This window comes from Carassius carassius, chromosome 8, assembly GCF_963082965.1.
Source record: "Carassius carassius chromosome 8, fCarCar2.1, whole genome shotgun sequence".
NCBI lineage: Eukaryota > Metazoa > Chordata > Actinopteri > Cypriniformes > Cyprinidae > Carassius > Carassius carassius.
In genome coordinates this window covers 3446083-3460738 of record NC_081762.1, presented here as the reverse complement: position 1 = coordinate 3460738, position 14656 = coordinate 3446083, and the positions used below count along the sequence as shown (strand labels likewise).

At 36.5% G+C, this 14656-nt stretch overlaps 1 protein-coding gene across 2 annotated transcripts in view; it reads left to right on the top strand.

The window, feature by feature from the left end:
• The first annotated feature begins 238 nt into the window (after positions 1–238).
• LOC132144990 (DENN domain-containing protein 3-like) overlaps positions 239–14656 on the top strand; it is a 32468-nt gene continuing 18050 nt past the window's right edge. Inside the window, exons 1-12 of one of the 2 annotated variants that reach the window (XM_059555640.1) lie at positions 239–533; positions 3037–3195; positions 3950–4217; positions 4299–4414; positions 5046–5176; positions 5252–5363; positions 5473–5592; positions 9565–9783; positions 9954–10069; positions 10884–11039; positions 12110–12206; positions 12285–12388. In XM_059555640.1, coding sequence (XP_059411623.1) covers positions 3112–3195; positions 3950–4217; positions 4299–4414; positions 5046–5176; positions 5252–5363; positions 5473–5592; positions 9565–9783; positions 9954–10069; positions 10884–11039; positions 12110–12206; positions 12285–12388 — 1523 coding nt within the window. In that variant the 5' untranslated portion in view covers positions 239–533; positions 3037–3111. The remainder of the gene's footprint in view (positions 534–3036; positions 3196–3949; positions 4218–4298; positions 4415–5045; positions 5177–5251; positions 5364–5472; positions 5593–9564; positions 9784–9953; positions 10070–10883; positions 11040–12109; positions 12207–12284; positions 12389–14656) is intronic. The other variant, XM_059555641.1, reaches the window with a different exon arrangement.

Genomic DNA, 14656 nt, shown 5'->3' with positions numbered 1-14656 from the left:
TTAATCCAGTTAAAATCAGTTTAGGTGTCCTTTATAGTACTTTTAAGTTATCGCGGATCGCTTTTGTACGTTTAATCCAGATGTTTTTTCAGCTCTGGGAGTGTATTTTACGAATTCTACTACGTTGACTGCTTTGCATATGAATATTCATTACGTAAGGTGACGCTTGGCTTGTAGTCCTACCTGATTGGTGAAAAAAGTGACGGCGTGACGCAAGAATATTAATTAGGTCGTCAGACTGGACGCTTCAAAAAGGTAACTAAGCAACGTCAGAAGTACCTAATTAATATTCATGCGCCGAGTCCTTCCAGAGTATGGTTGGTCATCTTGGCTGCAGCGGAGCTCCAGTTGCGGGATTTCCATCCATCTTTCAGAAAGAGTTTGACGGGTCAGGTCGCGACTGTATCCTGCCTTTATAGCCATAACAAGGCGTGTTCTGTAACGGACTCTAATCTACATCAACAGCAGCGCGTTATTCTTTTACTTTCTGTCGCATTTCTAATCCCGTTGTAACTTGTAGCCGCGGGACACAGGTTTGTTTACATTACACTCAATCTTTACGTTACTGAATATGAATTAATATTGCGTACTGCTACTGCGCTGTATTGAATCTTCATACACAGTCACTCGTTTGACTCGGTTTATATTGTCCATGTGTCACAGACATGACTTTTCTCGATGTTCAGTCACTGTAACATATACATTTTATGCTTTTAAACTCGATCTGTTTGCTATATTTCTGTATTTTCGCTCGTGAACGCGCTTAAGGGCTGACCGCGTGTGCATGTAATATCGTATTTTGAGCAAAACCAACCGATAATAACAAAATCATTGGTTGTTTTATGTATTTGTTTATTTAACCTTTACTGTGTCAGTTGGGTTGTTCTCAAAAATAACTTTTTAAGTGAATGTTTATATGTATAACGTACGTTACAATGTAATTATACACTGTATGAAGGTTATGTGAGTTTATATATATTTATATAGTCTTTATGTATTTTATGTAAATTTGTGTGATTTAAATTGTAATGATAATACACTCTTACACTCACGTTTTGCGATTTTAAATACATATGTGTTGTGTATTAGAAATACTCAGTTTAGAAATACATTTTTGTTAAAAACCGAAGGGCACAAAAACTTGCATTTCTTAATACAACCAGTTAACTTGTTAAACAAATTAACTTAAATGTTTCTGCTGTGTGAAATGAATTTTTAATTCATAAAAGGCGGTCATGATGTGTAATTATAAGTATACAGAAGGTTAGAGCACTTGTTTTGGCTAAACCGAAGGAGATCTGTGCTCAGGAATGACAAACCTGGCTTTTTCCTTGGTTTTTCCCAGCTGGTCTTGACGTCTTCCTCAAACTTGGCTCCAGCGGTATGAAGTCTCTCTCTCTCTCTCTATCCAGGGTCTGTGTTGTAACTGTTGTGCATGTGGTGTAAGCACACGTACTGTCTTACAGTAGATGCTTCGGACAGAACTGTGACAGACTCCACACTTTCATATTCAGGCCTAGTCTTAGTTTGAACTTGATCCAGTTTCTGACAAGAAACAGATGTTGTGTTGGGAGCGGTTCTCTGCATGCAGTCATTCTGATGGGAAAACAGAGGAGCAATCAGGGAGAACCACACTATTAGACTCTATTATTCATTGCAAGTGTGAAAACATTCACTCAAGTGGAGAACATTTCCTTGGATATGGAAATACAGTCTGACTTTGACTTAAACGGAGACCTGGGGTTTTCAGTTTGTAAGGTGCCACAGACCCACAGATGTGACCCTTCACCCCAAAACCAGTCATAAAGGTCAAACAACTATTTCAAAATCTGGAATCTGAGGGTGCATAAAAAAAAAAATACTGAGAAAATCGCCTTTAAAGTTGGCCACAGGAAGTCCTTAGCAATGCATATTACTAATCGAAAATGAAATTTTTATATATTTAGAGTAGGAAATTTACAAAATATCTTCATGGAACATGATCTTAACTTAATATCCTAATGATCTTTGGCATAAAAGAAAAATGTATAATTTTGACCCATACAATGTATTGTTAGCTGTTACTACAAACATACCTGTGATTTAGTCCAGGCTCACAGATATCACCATCCTGAAATTTTTAAAGTTAGAGATTTAATTTGGATGTATAAAGACCCAATTTAAACTGTAAGATGTTTTATTCATTTATTTTAGCTTTTTCATTTTTTTTTTTTAGCCTTTTCAGTTATTTATTCAAGGCTGTTGTAGTTAACTAAAACTAAATCTATATTTTAATAAAATAAAATATTAAAAAAAACCTTAAATTTATTTTATTTCAGCTAGATGCCAAGGAAACATTTGACATTTTCATTTACTTTATACACTAAAATAGCTATAAATAAATAAAATGATGATAATAATGAAAACTAGATATAAGTTAAAAACAATTTATAAATGAATTTATTTAGCAGTCTACTGTTAGAGGTAATATACTGTATATAGTTTTTTTTTTAAATCTTATGTTTTATTATATATTTATTTTTACATTTGTCACTGTTTTTTCTCTAAAATTCTTTCTTCTTACCCAAGTAAGGAAGGATAAATATTTTCAACTGATTGCTTTTGTCTTGGCAGTTTTTCTTTAAGATCTGACAAAGTTTTGTGAATGATGACACATTAATCTCTGATAAGATGTAAATCAGCCACTTGACTCAGATGAGAGACTCTGGACACTGATTGTGAAACACGTTCTCTATACGTCTCGTATAGTGATGGTTTTATGGGTGACAGATTTTGTACCACACACTGTGCAAACATCCCTTTTTGCTTGCGTGCATCTTTAAATATAAATGATTTCTTATAGCTGTGAGATTGCGATAGCTGCTTCTTACACAATAACAGTAGATGCTTTGTCAGTCTCTGTGATATTGAGGTCTCTAGATGTCGCATGACTAACCGTAAGCAATATTAATAGCGTTTGATTTACAGTCAGTGCTACTAAAAAGGTCCGGTGTGGCATAAACTGAAGTCTCAGTAACTATTTCAACCGACCTACAGGAAGTTGAAGAACCACAATGGGGCCAAAAACTGAAGAGTAGTGTATGTGACCTGAGCTCAGCAGAACCGACTCTGATGGCAGAAAATGTCCCGTCTGGTCTGTTGGAGGCGTGTGTGGTGCTCGGAGTCTCCAACGAACGTCTGAAAGAACTAGTCCTGGTGAGACGCTCAAGCTGTTTATTTCAGTGTTCACAGCCATTCTGTGCAACATGTTGAGCAAACAACTATGAAAATGCTGTTTAAAATTATATTGATAATTAGGAATAATAATAATGATAATAAAAAACAAACTTTTTATAAAATAAATGTGTATAATTCTACATACAGTATGAAATATTATTATTAAATCCCATCTAAAATATAATATATATTTTCCTGCATAATATTTTATATATCATCCTGTATAATATATATATATATTATGCAGGACGATATATAATATAATTGAAAAGCAAAAAGTTAAATTAAATTGATAAAAAATAAAATGTATTAATGTTAATATTATGAATAATTTTAAAATATTTATTAAATAAATATTTAATATTTAAATAAGTAATAAATCATATATATATATATATATATATATATATATATATGTTATAATGTTAATAATAATTACCAAATTTCAATGTAAAATATAAAATATCTGTGTGTGTATATATATATATATATATATATATATCCTATATATATATATAAATTGTATATATTTTATAAACAATGTATTTATATAAATATAGAAATAATATATATATATAACAGGTAGCGACATGGAGATATATACATATATACTTTGTACACTTTTATGTAAATTAGAATGAAAAATTCCCTTGTAAAAAAAGTCCAAAATATAATTGTGTGTATAATATGTGTTTCTATCCAGAATGTTGACTGTGATCTTGTTTGTTCACAGCTGCAGGGTGAAGTCAAGGAGCCTCTGGTGGAGGCGGAGGTGCTGCAGGTTCACGCTCCACCATTTGTGACAAAAGAGAGCTCCAGGAACGGCACTCAACACTTCAGCAGAGCCCAGCGGAGACGCTCCTTTAAGAAGAAGAGAGACCAACCGGTTCCCACCATCAGCACTTCTGGCCAAACCAACGAGCCAGTGGTGGCCGCGTCAGACGACCTCAGCGTACCTCAGAACATTGATCTGATAGCCCTGCCACAGCTCTGCTTCCCAGGTGACCCTCGCAAACGCCTCAGTCTGGGGCTCTGTGTGATTAATCAGGAAGGCTGACACTGTCTGGTTTGTCTTTGGACAGATGGGTTGGGAATAACCAGTGAGAGCAGAGAAGACAGCTATCACTTCCTGGTGTTCACAGATGTGTTTGGGAACCAGACTCATGGTGTGGTGGCTCAGTACTGCAGACCTGTTCATGTGAGACGTCTTATCATTAGCTCAGAGTATTATCTGTAATCTATACTACTATAATAATTATGATAAAAAAACAACATATGCACTACCATTCAAAGGGTGGGTCAGTTAGATGATTTTTTATTGCTTTATTGCATTAACTTAATAAAAAGTACAGAAAAACAGGAATATTGTGAAGTACTATTATGATTTAAAATATAATAAGAAGAAAGTAATAGTTTTCTATGTGAATATACAGTATGTTAAAATGTCATTTATTTCTGTGATCAAAGCTGAATTTTTCAGCATCATTACTCCAGTCTTCAGTGTCACATGATCCATCAGAAACATTTCAGATTATTATCAACGTTGAAAACTTTTAAAACTATATTTTTGTGGAAACTATGCTGCATTTAATTTTTCAGGATTATTTGATGAACTACAACATTTATTTGTAGGCGGAAATCTTATGTAATATTGTAAATGTTTTTACTGTCCCTTTTGATCAGTTTAATGCATCCGTGCTGAATAAAAGCATCCCACTTTAAAAGTGTATGTAAAAAATGCATGATTTATAATAAATATAAATAATGATTAATGTAAACATTTGGTAAAATTCGGTTGCTTATTCATTCGTCATGTTGTGTTACTGTAGTGTGTTACAGATAATGGGATTTATCAAAACGGCCTTCGGCTGAACAAACTCCAGCGTCTGTTCACCACATACAGCATCTGTATCATCTCCAAATATCCATATTATAACGCCCTCAGAGACTGTCTGTCCAGGTAGCACCCACTCCATGACATTATTTAGCTGTAACATGAAGTATTTGTTGTAATCAGTTTATTTCTCTGTCATAGTTTCTTGCTCCAGCTGAAGACGTCCCGCATGTGTGAGTTTGAAGAGCAGGTGAAGGAGTTTTCTGCCAAACTGGCGCTGGTGCCCATCCCGCCTCCTGGACCGCTGCATGTGGTGCGCATCAGCACTATTAACTTATAATGTAGTTGTTTTACCTGTGCAAGGTGTGCAAGATGTTTCAGATCACCTACTTCATTGTTAGTCTCTGTGGATGTTCCTCTAGGTGTTCAATCTCAGACCCTTTCAGATTGAACTTCCTTCCAGACTGGATGTGGATCGGCCCGTCATGGACCTTGATCTTCACCTGCCTTTTCTGTGTTTCAAACCCAAACAGATCCTGCAGGTCAGTCAGATCTTCACACCTAAGGCTGTGCTTGTTACAATCATATATATATATATTTAGACTTACCAGGGTTACTATTGTTAAACATTTGTGTTCATTGATATAAAGCTGAATAAAATAAAATAAAAATAATAAAAGAAACACTTAATTAAGTGAAGCTAAATAGATAAAAAAACAAACTAGTAAAAATGACACAAAGGACAAAAATGACTTAAAAGATATATATTAGATGAAAAGCTTAAACTAAATGAAAATTATAAATGTTTTTGTGCAACTAACTGAAATAAACTACACTGAACAAAAACATAAATGCAACACTTTTGTTTTTGCCCCCATTTTTTATTAGCTGAACACAAAGATCTAAGACTTTTTCTATGAACAAAAAAGGCCTATTTCTCTCAAATATTGTTCACAAATCTGTCTAAATCTGAGTTAGTGAGCACTTCTTCTTTGCCGAGATAATCCATCCACCTCACAGGTGTGGTATAACAAGATGCTGATTAGACCGCATGATTATTGCACAGGTGTGCCTTAGCAGGGTGGCCGCGGGTCCTTAAAAAGTCTTAAATTCCGTTTTCCTAAAATAAGGCCTTAAAATGTCTTAATTTGTCTTAAATCTGAACTCAAGGGTCTTAAATCTTCATCTTAATTTTACAAAGATTTTTTCCATCGTTAAAATGTTTTTTTTTTACACTTTGAAAAGAAAACGTTTTTCGTTTTGAGGAGAATCTCCTGCGCAGGTTCTAAATCTGTTATGTTGCTAGGTACGTGCTTGCTTGACAACGCCTCAGTGTTGCCAGATATTCCGCCAAATTGGGCTTTTCATGATTTGGGCGGGTTTAACGTCGTGTTTGAGCTGGAAACTGTCAGTCAGATCTGGCAACCCTGACCCCAGCGGTGGATTTTACTGAATTATCTGGATTTAGTCGGCGTAGTGTTGAGACAAGGCAAGCAAATATGGGTAAATGTAAATTTAGCGACAAATGGCTCGAAAATCCAAGTTTCTCGTGGTGGCTGAAAGCGGTGCCCAAAGATGACAGCGAGGCTTACTGTGCGGTTTGCTGTAAACGGTTTAAGTTGGGTACAATGGGGATCAAAGCGCTGGAGTCTCACATGCAGAGCGGGAAACACGTAGCTTTTGCTACAACCCGCCAACATCAGCCTCAAATAAATGACTTTTGTACCGCCACTGCTAACGGAAAAGAGGGTGCGAGGACACAGCCAGCTCAACAAGCACAGGCATCGTCAGACATCGAAACAACATTTGGCTCTACTCCGACACTGAGGGCAGAAGTAATTTGGGTGCTGAGGACTGTGACGAGCCATCAATCGTACAGGTCAAATGACGGAATCGATGACATTTTTAAGGCAATGTGGCCCAGCTGATCACGAAATCAAATATTCTTAGAAAGCGTTTCAAAGAAAAAGTGTCAGAACTGAAAGGGGTTGAGAGCGAGTTGGAGCATAAAACAGCAGAACTTAGAAAAATGGTATAATGGGCGTCTGAGAGTGAGTGAGTGAGTAAGTAAGTGTATTGTGTTGTACTGTGCAGTGAGTAAGAATATAGTATATTGTGCGTGTGTGTTTGTGAGAGAAAGTATTTGTGTGTGTGTGTGTGTGTGTGTACGTGTGAGTGAGAGTATTGTCAAGTGCTTCAAGCAGCATAAGTGACCTTACATTTCAAGTGTTTGTGCATTCACATTGTTACTGTTACATTGGATTCAAAGTGTGTGAGTGCCTTGACAGTCATGAAATAGAAATTAATTTCTGGAATAGAGTTTTTTGTTCAATATATTCTCAAGAACAATCAGTTAAATAAAATAATAATTTAAAATATCCTCATGGTTTTGTGCTTGACTTTTGCGTGACTTTGAATTTAGTCTTAAATTTTGTTTGGAAATGGTATTAAAAAGTCTTAAAAAGTCTTAAATTTAACTTGGTCAAACCTGTAGACACCCTGCTTAGGCTGGCCACAATAAAAGGCTGCTCTAAAATGTGCAGTTTTATCACACAACACAATGCCACAGATGTCACAAGATTTGAGAGAGCATGCAATTTGCATGCTGACTGCAGGAATGTCCGCCTAAACTGTTGTCCGTTAACTGAATGTTGGTGAGTCACAGAGACACCGTGACGAGATCCTGAGGCCCATTGTTGTGCCGTTCATCTACGGCCATCACCTCATGTAGCAGCATGATAATGCACTGCCCCGTGTTGCAAGGATCTGTACACAATTCCTGGAAGCTGAAAACATCCCAGTTCTTGCATGGCCAGCATACTCACCGGACATTAGATTAGATTAGATTCAACTTTATTGTCATTATGCAGAGAAGTACAGAGCTAATGAAATACAGTTAGCATCTAACCAGAAGTGCAAGAATATAGTGTTTTATATACAGTACATATAAGTGCAGAGTAAGTGAAGCTATGATTTACAAAATGTACACTGGAGTTGCTTAAAGGGGTCATATAATGCTACATGCACTTTTACAAGTTGTTTGAACTGAAATGTGTGTTGGCAGTGTGTGTACACAACCACCCTATAATGCTAAAAATCCACCAAGTGTTTTTTTGTAATCTCGTTAAATGTTTTCCCCTTTCTCAAATCGAGCCGTCTGACTGTGTGATGTCACACGTTCAGAGGCCCCTCCCACGATTGTTTGATTGACAGCAGCGTTTCAGCACAGACTGGACTTGTGTCTTACCTCAGACAGCAGCGACTGATGAGTGAGCCGTCATCAGTCCGAGATGCAGACGAGCATGACTCCTAAGTGATTGAGGTGTTTTCTTGTTGGAAGTAATCATGAACATAGCAGTAGTCATTTAATCCCGACATCTGAGCGACTGAAATCCCAGAGGATTAACTTACATTTGGATCTGAAAGAAATGCGCCCTTGATCTACTTAAAAGCGTTTATGTTCGAGTGAATCCTTCATGATCCAGCCTCACGTACAGTAGCAGTGAGTATAATGTATTTAAATGAATCATTGAAAATCGCCTTTCCTAATAATGTGCTAATTAGCAAGTTTCACTATGAATGTGGCTAAAGTAAACAGTCTCTCAGAGAGCAGATCAGAAGAAAGGGGCGGAGTCAGCAGAGCTCATTAGCATTAAAGGAGAATTCCACAAACCAGCGTGTTTTGAAAAGAGCTGTTTTTGACTAGGTAAAAAAATAGTTTTTTACACTACCATTGAGACATTTAAACAAACTATATTACAGACTTTTCATTAAGAGCCTAAAGAATCATAACAACTTGTGGAAAATGGGCATTATATGACCCCATTAAGGCTCCGTAAGAAGTAAAGGCGCTGCTGTGCCTTTTTGTCCAGGGTGGTGGTGTTATGGGACCAAATGAGGACATCAGATGTGGATGCCAAGGAACTTGAAACTCGACACACGCTCCACTACAGCTCCATTTATGTAGATGGGTGTGTGTGCATGACTCCTAGTCTGTATGAAGTCCACAATGATCTCCTTTGTCCTCTGGTTGTTTAGCTCCAGATTGTTGGTGGCACACCACACAGCCAGGTGCTGCACCTCATCCCTGTAGGCTGACTCATGATCACCTACCATCGTGGTGTCATCTGCACATTTGATTATGGTTTTGGAGCCATAAACAGGAATGCAGTCATAGGTGAATAGGGAGAACAGAAGAGGGCTCAGTACACAGCCCTGTGGCACGGCAGCCAATGTCACCCATTGATTGATATATATAAATATATTTGATATAATACAAAAATGTAATTCAAAATATTAATAAATACTTAATATATAAATAATTCGAAAAAATTACACTGGGACAAGCATTTGGGTATGGACTGGTACCAAACCAGTGTAAACCCGTTTTAACCTGGCTCAAACTCACAATTTTATTTTGACAGGACATTTTGATGAGATGTTTGTGTAATTATTGCTTGAACAATAAAGTATGATTTCAAAGGAACTCTTCTTGCTGGTTTTGTTGCTCTCAGATCATCAGCAGTATCCTGATGGAGCAGAGGGTGGTGTTTCTGTCCACAGACTGGGCCAGACTCACACTATTCGCTGAATGCTTCATGATCTTCATTCACCCGCTGTGCTGGCAGCATCCGTTCGTACCTGTCCTATCTCGCCAGATGCTGGACTTCATCATGGCCCCCACGGCCTTCCTGATGGGCTGCCACACGTCCCACTTCAAGGAGGTCGCAGAGGTACAGACCAGCTTCATATCATGCTTGGGTTGACTGTATTTTCCATTCATTTTGGAAATGCTGATAATATGACACTCAAATCGGATACACTGCACTAATAGCAGTGTACTTTTACAGAATAGGCCTGATTTATTACTCAGGTGATGACAGATTCCTGTGTCTTTTGACAGGAGTTGGATGATCTGGTTGTTATAGATCTTGACCAAGGAACCGTGTTGTCTTCGAGTTCAAACAGACTTGAGCTTCCAGATGTGCCACTGACAGCCAGAGATTGTTTTATATTTCGGTAAGAGACTTCCTGTTTCACTTTGCATACAAAATTGTATAAGCATTTGGGGGTCAGTAAGATTCTGCTTAATAAGACTACATTTATTTAATAAAAATATAGAAAAAAAGTAATATTGTGCAATATTATTGTAATTTAAAATAACAGTTTTCTATGTGATTATCTGTTAAAATGTAATTTATTTCTGTGATACACAGCTGTATTTTCAGCATCATTATTCCAGTCTTCAGTGTCACATGATCTTCAGAAATCAATTTAATATATTGATTTGGTGCTCAAGAAAAATTTCTGATTATTATCAATGTTGAAAACAGTTGCGCTGTTTAATAATTTTGTGGAAACTGTGATAAATTTTATGTTTTTTGATGAATGGAAAGTTCAACAGAGCAGCATTTATTTGAAATAGAAAAATGACATTTAAATGTCTTTACCTTTACTAAACATCAATATGAAGTACAAGACAGTATTTTAACATTGGAAACATGACGCACGTCACCTTTATCTTGTACACCAGCAGGATGTTTTTGTAATTCATCACAACATGGCATGCCATATATTTATTTCGAGGTGATTCACTGGATTTTACGCTCTCTGTTGAACATGATCCTGCTGTGAACAAAGCATCAAACTCAAAGGAGCTCAGAGACACAATTAAGTCAACTGCAAATAATGAACTTAATTACTCCTAATAAACGCAGGCACCAAAACAGAAACACACCGCTGCAGGGTTTAGATTGTGTGTTGTTAGTTCAGTTTGAGGTTGTCATGTGACTGTGCTGCTGTGGTGTTGAGTGTGTTGTGTGTGTTTGTGCAGAGCTGAAGGACTTCAGCTTCACTATGATCTGGATGTGTGTTGTGCTGGAAGCTGCACTGACATCAATGAGCTGCGCGCTCACAGGAGACAGTGGCAGCACAAAGTCAACACCGTCATCCTCAACATCACCATGGAGCTCATCGTCAACATCTTCAGGTCTCAAGCGCAACACTTCTACAGTTTATTTTGTCATTGTATTATTTTCTTTGTCAACTTGCACAAAAGAGGCTTTTAAATTTTTTCATGTTTTTACCCTCTCTCTGACTCCTATCATTATGTCATACACTGTAATTAAGTTAAACATTTTTTTACATTTTGTACAATTTTTTATTGTTTTTGTTAGCTAAAAGTATATAAAAAAATGATTTCTGTAATTTAAATGAAGCTGAAATAAAATTAAATATAAATATTAGATGAAAAACTTAAATGTGAAAAAAAAAGATTTTGCCATTTAATTTGGGAAATTTTGCCCAAGAATTATAATATATGTTTACCTAAAATACTACAATTACTAATACTAAAACATAAATTAAAAGCTAAGTAGAAATATTTAAACTAATAAAACTACAAATAAAATGACAAAATCCCCTCACAAAATTACGAAAACTAATATTAAACAAAAAATGTAAAATATAATATGAATAAATATTTCAATAGTATATGAGTAATACTAAAACAAGACTGATGGCAGCAAACAGTGAACTCTTCTCTGTTTAAATGCTTTTTTTTTTCTTCTAAAAAGCCACAACTTGCAAAAAGTAAAACACTTTTTTTTTTTTTTTTTTTTTTAAGTATTACTGTAATAAGAATCTAATGACAATAACCATCATTGGAATATTATATTATATTATATTATATTATATTATATTATATTATATTATATTATATTATATTATATTATATTATATTATATTATATTATATTATACAATGTTAAAATAAACAAAATTCTTTGTATGTGTCATATGTAAATGACCTCAGTTATGACTGGCTAAACTCTTCTCATTACAGAATGCTGTGATTTACTCTAGATTGAAAAAAAAAACTTTTCAGAACTTAAACATCCTGTCATTTCTGTTTTGGCTGGATTTACCTGAAAACACAAGGATTTAAAAGGGTTTTATTCCTTTAGTTTCTCCTGCTGAAATGTGAACTTAGCTATGTTGTTTCATGCTCTGTGTTTGATCTGGAAACAATCCATTTGCTGTCTTTTTTTGCTCTCTGTAGTGAAGTTTGTGACTTTCTGAACTATGAGCATCGAGTTTTCAACAGCGAGGAGTTCCTCAGGTCCAGAGAGGCGACCGATCACAAGTTCTACAAGAAGGTAACTAAAAACTCCCGCTCGGTTATACATGTGCTTCTCTACCAAACCCACCCAAACCATGCATGTGTGTGTTTGTAGGTGTTAGACACTCATATATTCCACTCATTTCTACGGGACCGTTTGAACAGAAAGAATGATGCTTTCACTCGCATGCAGTTGAACATCCGCTCAGAGACTCGCAGGTAAATAAAAGTCAACATTAATGGACTCTTTCATCTCATCTCTTTTTTTTTCTTCCTGTGTCCAGTTTTTATTAATAATAAAAAAAATGCAGTTATGTTTTATTACTCGTTTTGCATTACCATGCCAAAGCATATAAATTAAGTGCATTTACAGTAAATAACAATCAAGAAAGCAGTCCAAAAATACAAATTGCACGATAAGTTGTAAATTTCGAAATCCTCTTTCTGAGGTAGGACGGCTTCTCTCTGCAGATACGGCACTGATTTAATGTTTATGTGCGGAGTTTGTAAAATGTAGACATTCGGGGGTTTTGCACCACATAGTTGTAGGTACTAGCCAGAAGAGTCAGTCGTAGACTCTTTTCTCCCTCTGAGTTATCCTGTTTGCATTCACACCAGCAGCTGAAACTTCCACCAATAGTTCTAGGAACTATGAAAAGTTTCCTCTGTTGGAAAAGCCCGTATTGTTTACAAGTTTTTTTTAGCAGATCGTGCATTAGGGATGCTGGATGAAAAGTTAGTAATCATAAATGTGACTGTATTCTGATTACAGGGCTCTAGAGTGAGTCCAATGTAGTTTTTAGACCAATGCTGTGTGCCATCAGCAGCTGAACAGTTCTGCCTTCAAATACACACAATAGGTTAAAGCTTGCCGCAAAGCACCGGCAAAAGTTATTAACATAAATGTGACGGGGGAAAGAGATATTTGAATTATTTACAAATAAAATAGTGTTTTCTGAGTCTGTGTCACAAGGATGAATCTCCTCATTAGACGCACCTTTAGAGAGAAGTGCATCTTTACAGATTATGATTATAATGAAAGAGTTTTTGTTTTCGATTTGTTTTCATTAAGTAGTCTTTTAAAGCGTTCTATAGATATATTTATCATGTCTGTGAGGCATGTTTTCACTGAGTTTCAGTAAATTTTTGTACTCCTGTTAAAGACAAGAAAAGCGCAGAAAGCGCATCGTGTTTGTCTTTATTTTATAAAAGCACAACATTTCGTTGATATTGTGAGTGCACACAAATAAAAGTAGACCCTTTGCAAAACTAACCTATTTTAATAGCTGAAACAGTAGTATAAGCTGTTTAGGGACTGTTTTGCTGTTAACCATAGAGCATCCCTTCATTCAGATACAGCGGAAGATCTGATAAGAATCAGTGTAGAGGGCCCAAGTCTGGAAGATTTTGATGCTAGAGAGAGTGTGGCCAGCTGGTTTAGTCAAGGCCAAAGATCAAGAAGACCAAACTACAGGAGTTGGCCATCCGAGGGTCATGTGACTGCGATGGAGGATAGTCCATAAATTCAGTTTGAATTTAGATTTTCTATTTATTTAATATTTTAAGTTTAAATTTCAGCTTAGTGAGGCACTTTTAACGCTTTTTCAGTAAGTTACCTTTCTTGTAGAATTGTGCTTCAAATAAAAAATGGATGTTGACCAGATGGTTAGTTAATAATTTAGGCTACAAGTCAATATTGCCTATATGGACAGCGATTTAAAAAAAAAAAAAAGTTACCTTGTAAAACTATGGTCTTAAATGCGATGCGGTTGAAAATCTGGGAGCACCTAACTTTTGTGCTGGTGCACTTACGAAAAAAAGTTAGGCGCACCAGTGCAACCAGTGCAAAAAGTTAGTCTAGAGCCCTGGATTAGTGTAAATACATGGGATCTGTGCATGTATATCCAGTCTAATAGACTGCTCACTGTTTATAGGTCTCATTGGTGACCTGAAACAGAGGACACAAATAGTTATCAAACAATTACAGGAAATAGTTAGTCATCACAGGAAACAAAATGCATCACCACCTCCTCATTCCCTTTCTGTCCAGCAATGAGAATGAGGCTTGAATCCGACTCGATGTGATGCTTTCTATTGAAGGAAGGGGAATGAGGCTTGAATCCGACTCGATGTGATGCTTTCTGTTGAAGGAAGGGGAATGAGGCTTGAATCCGACTCGATGTGATGCTTTCTGTTGAAGGAAGGGGAATGAGGCTTGAATCCGACTCGATGTGATGCTTTCTGTTGAAGGAAGGGGAATGAGGCTTGAATCCGACTCGATGTGATGCTTTCTATTGAAGGAAGGGGAATGAGGCTTGAATCCGACTCGATGTGATGCTTTCTGTTGAAGGAAGGGGAATGAGGCTTGAATCCGACTCGATGTGATGCTTTCTATTGAAGGAAGGGGAATGAGGCTTGAATCCGACTCGATGTGATGCTTTCTATTGAAGGAAGGGGAATGAGGCTTGAATCCGACTCGATGTGATG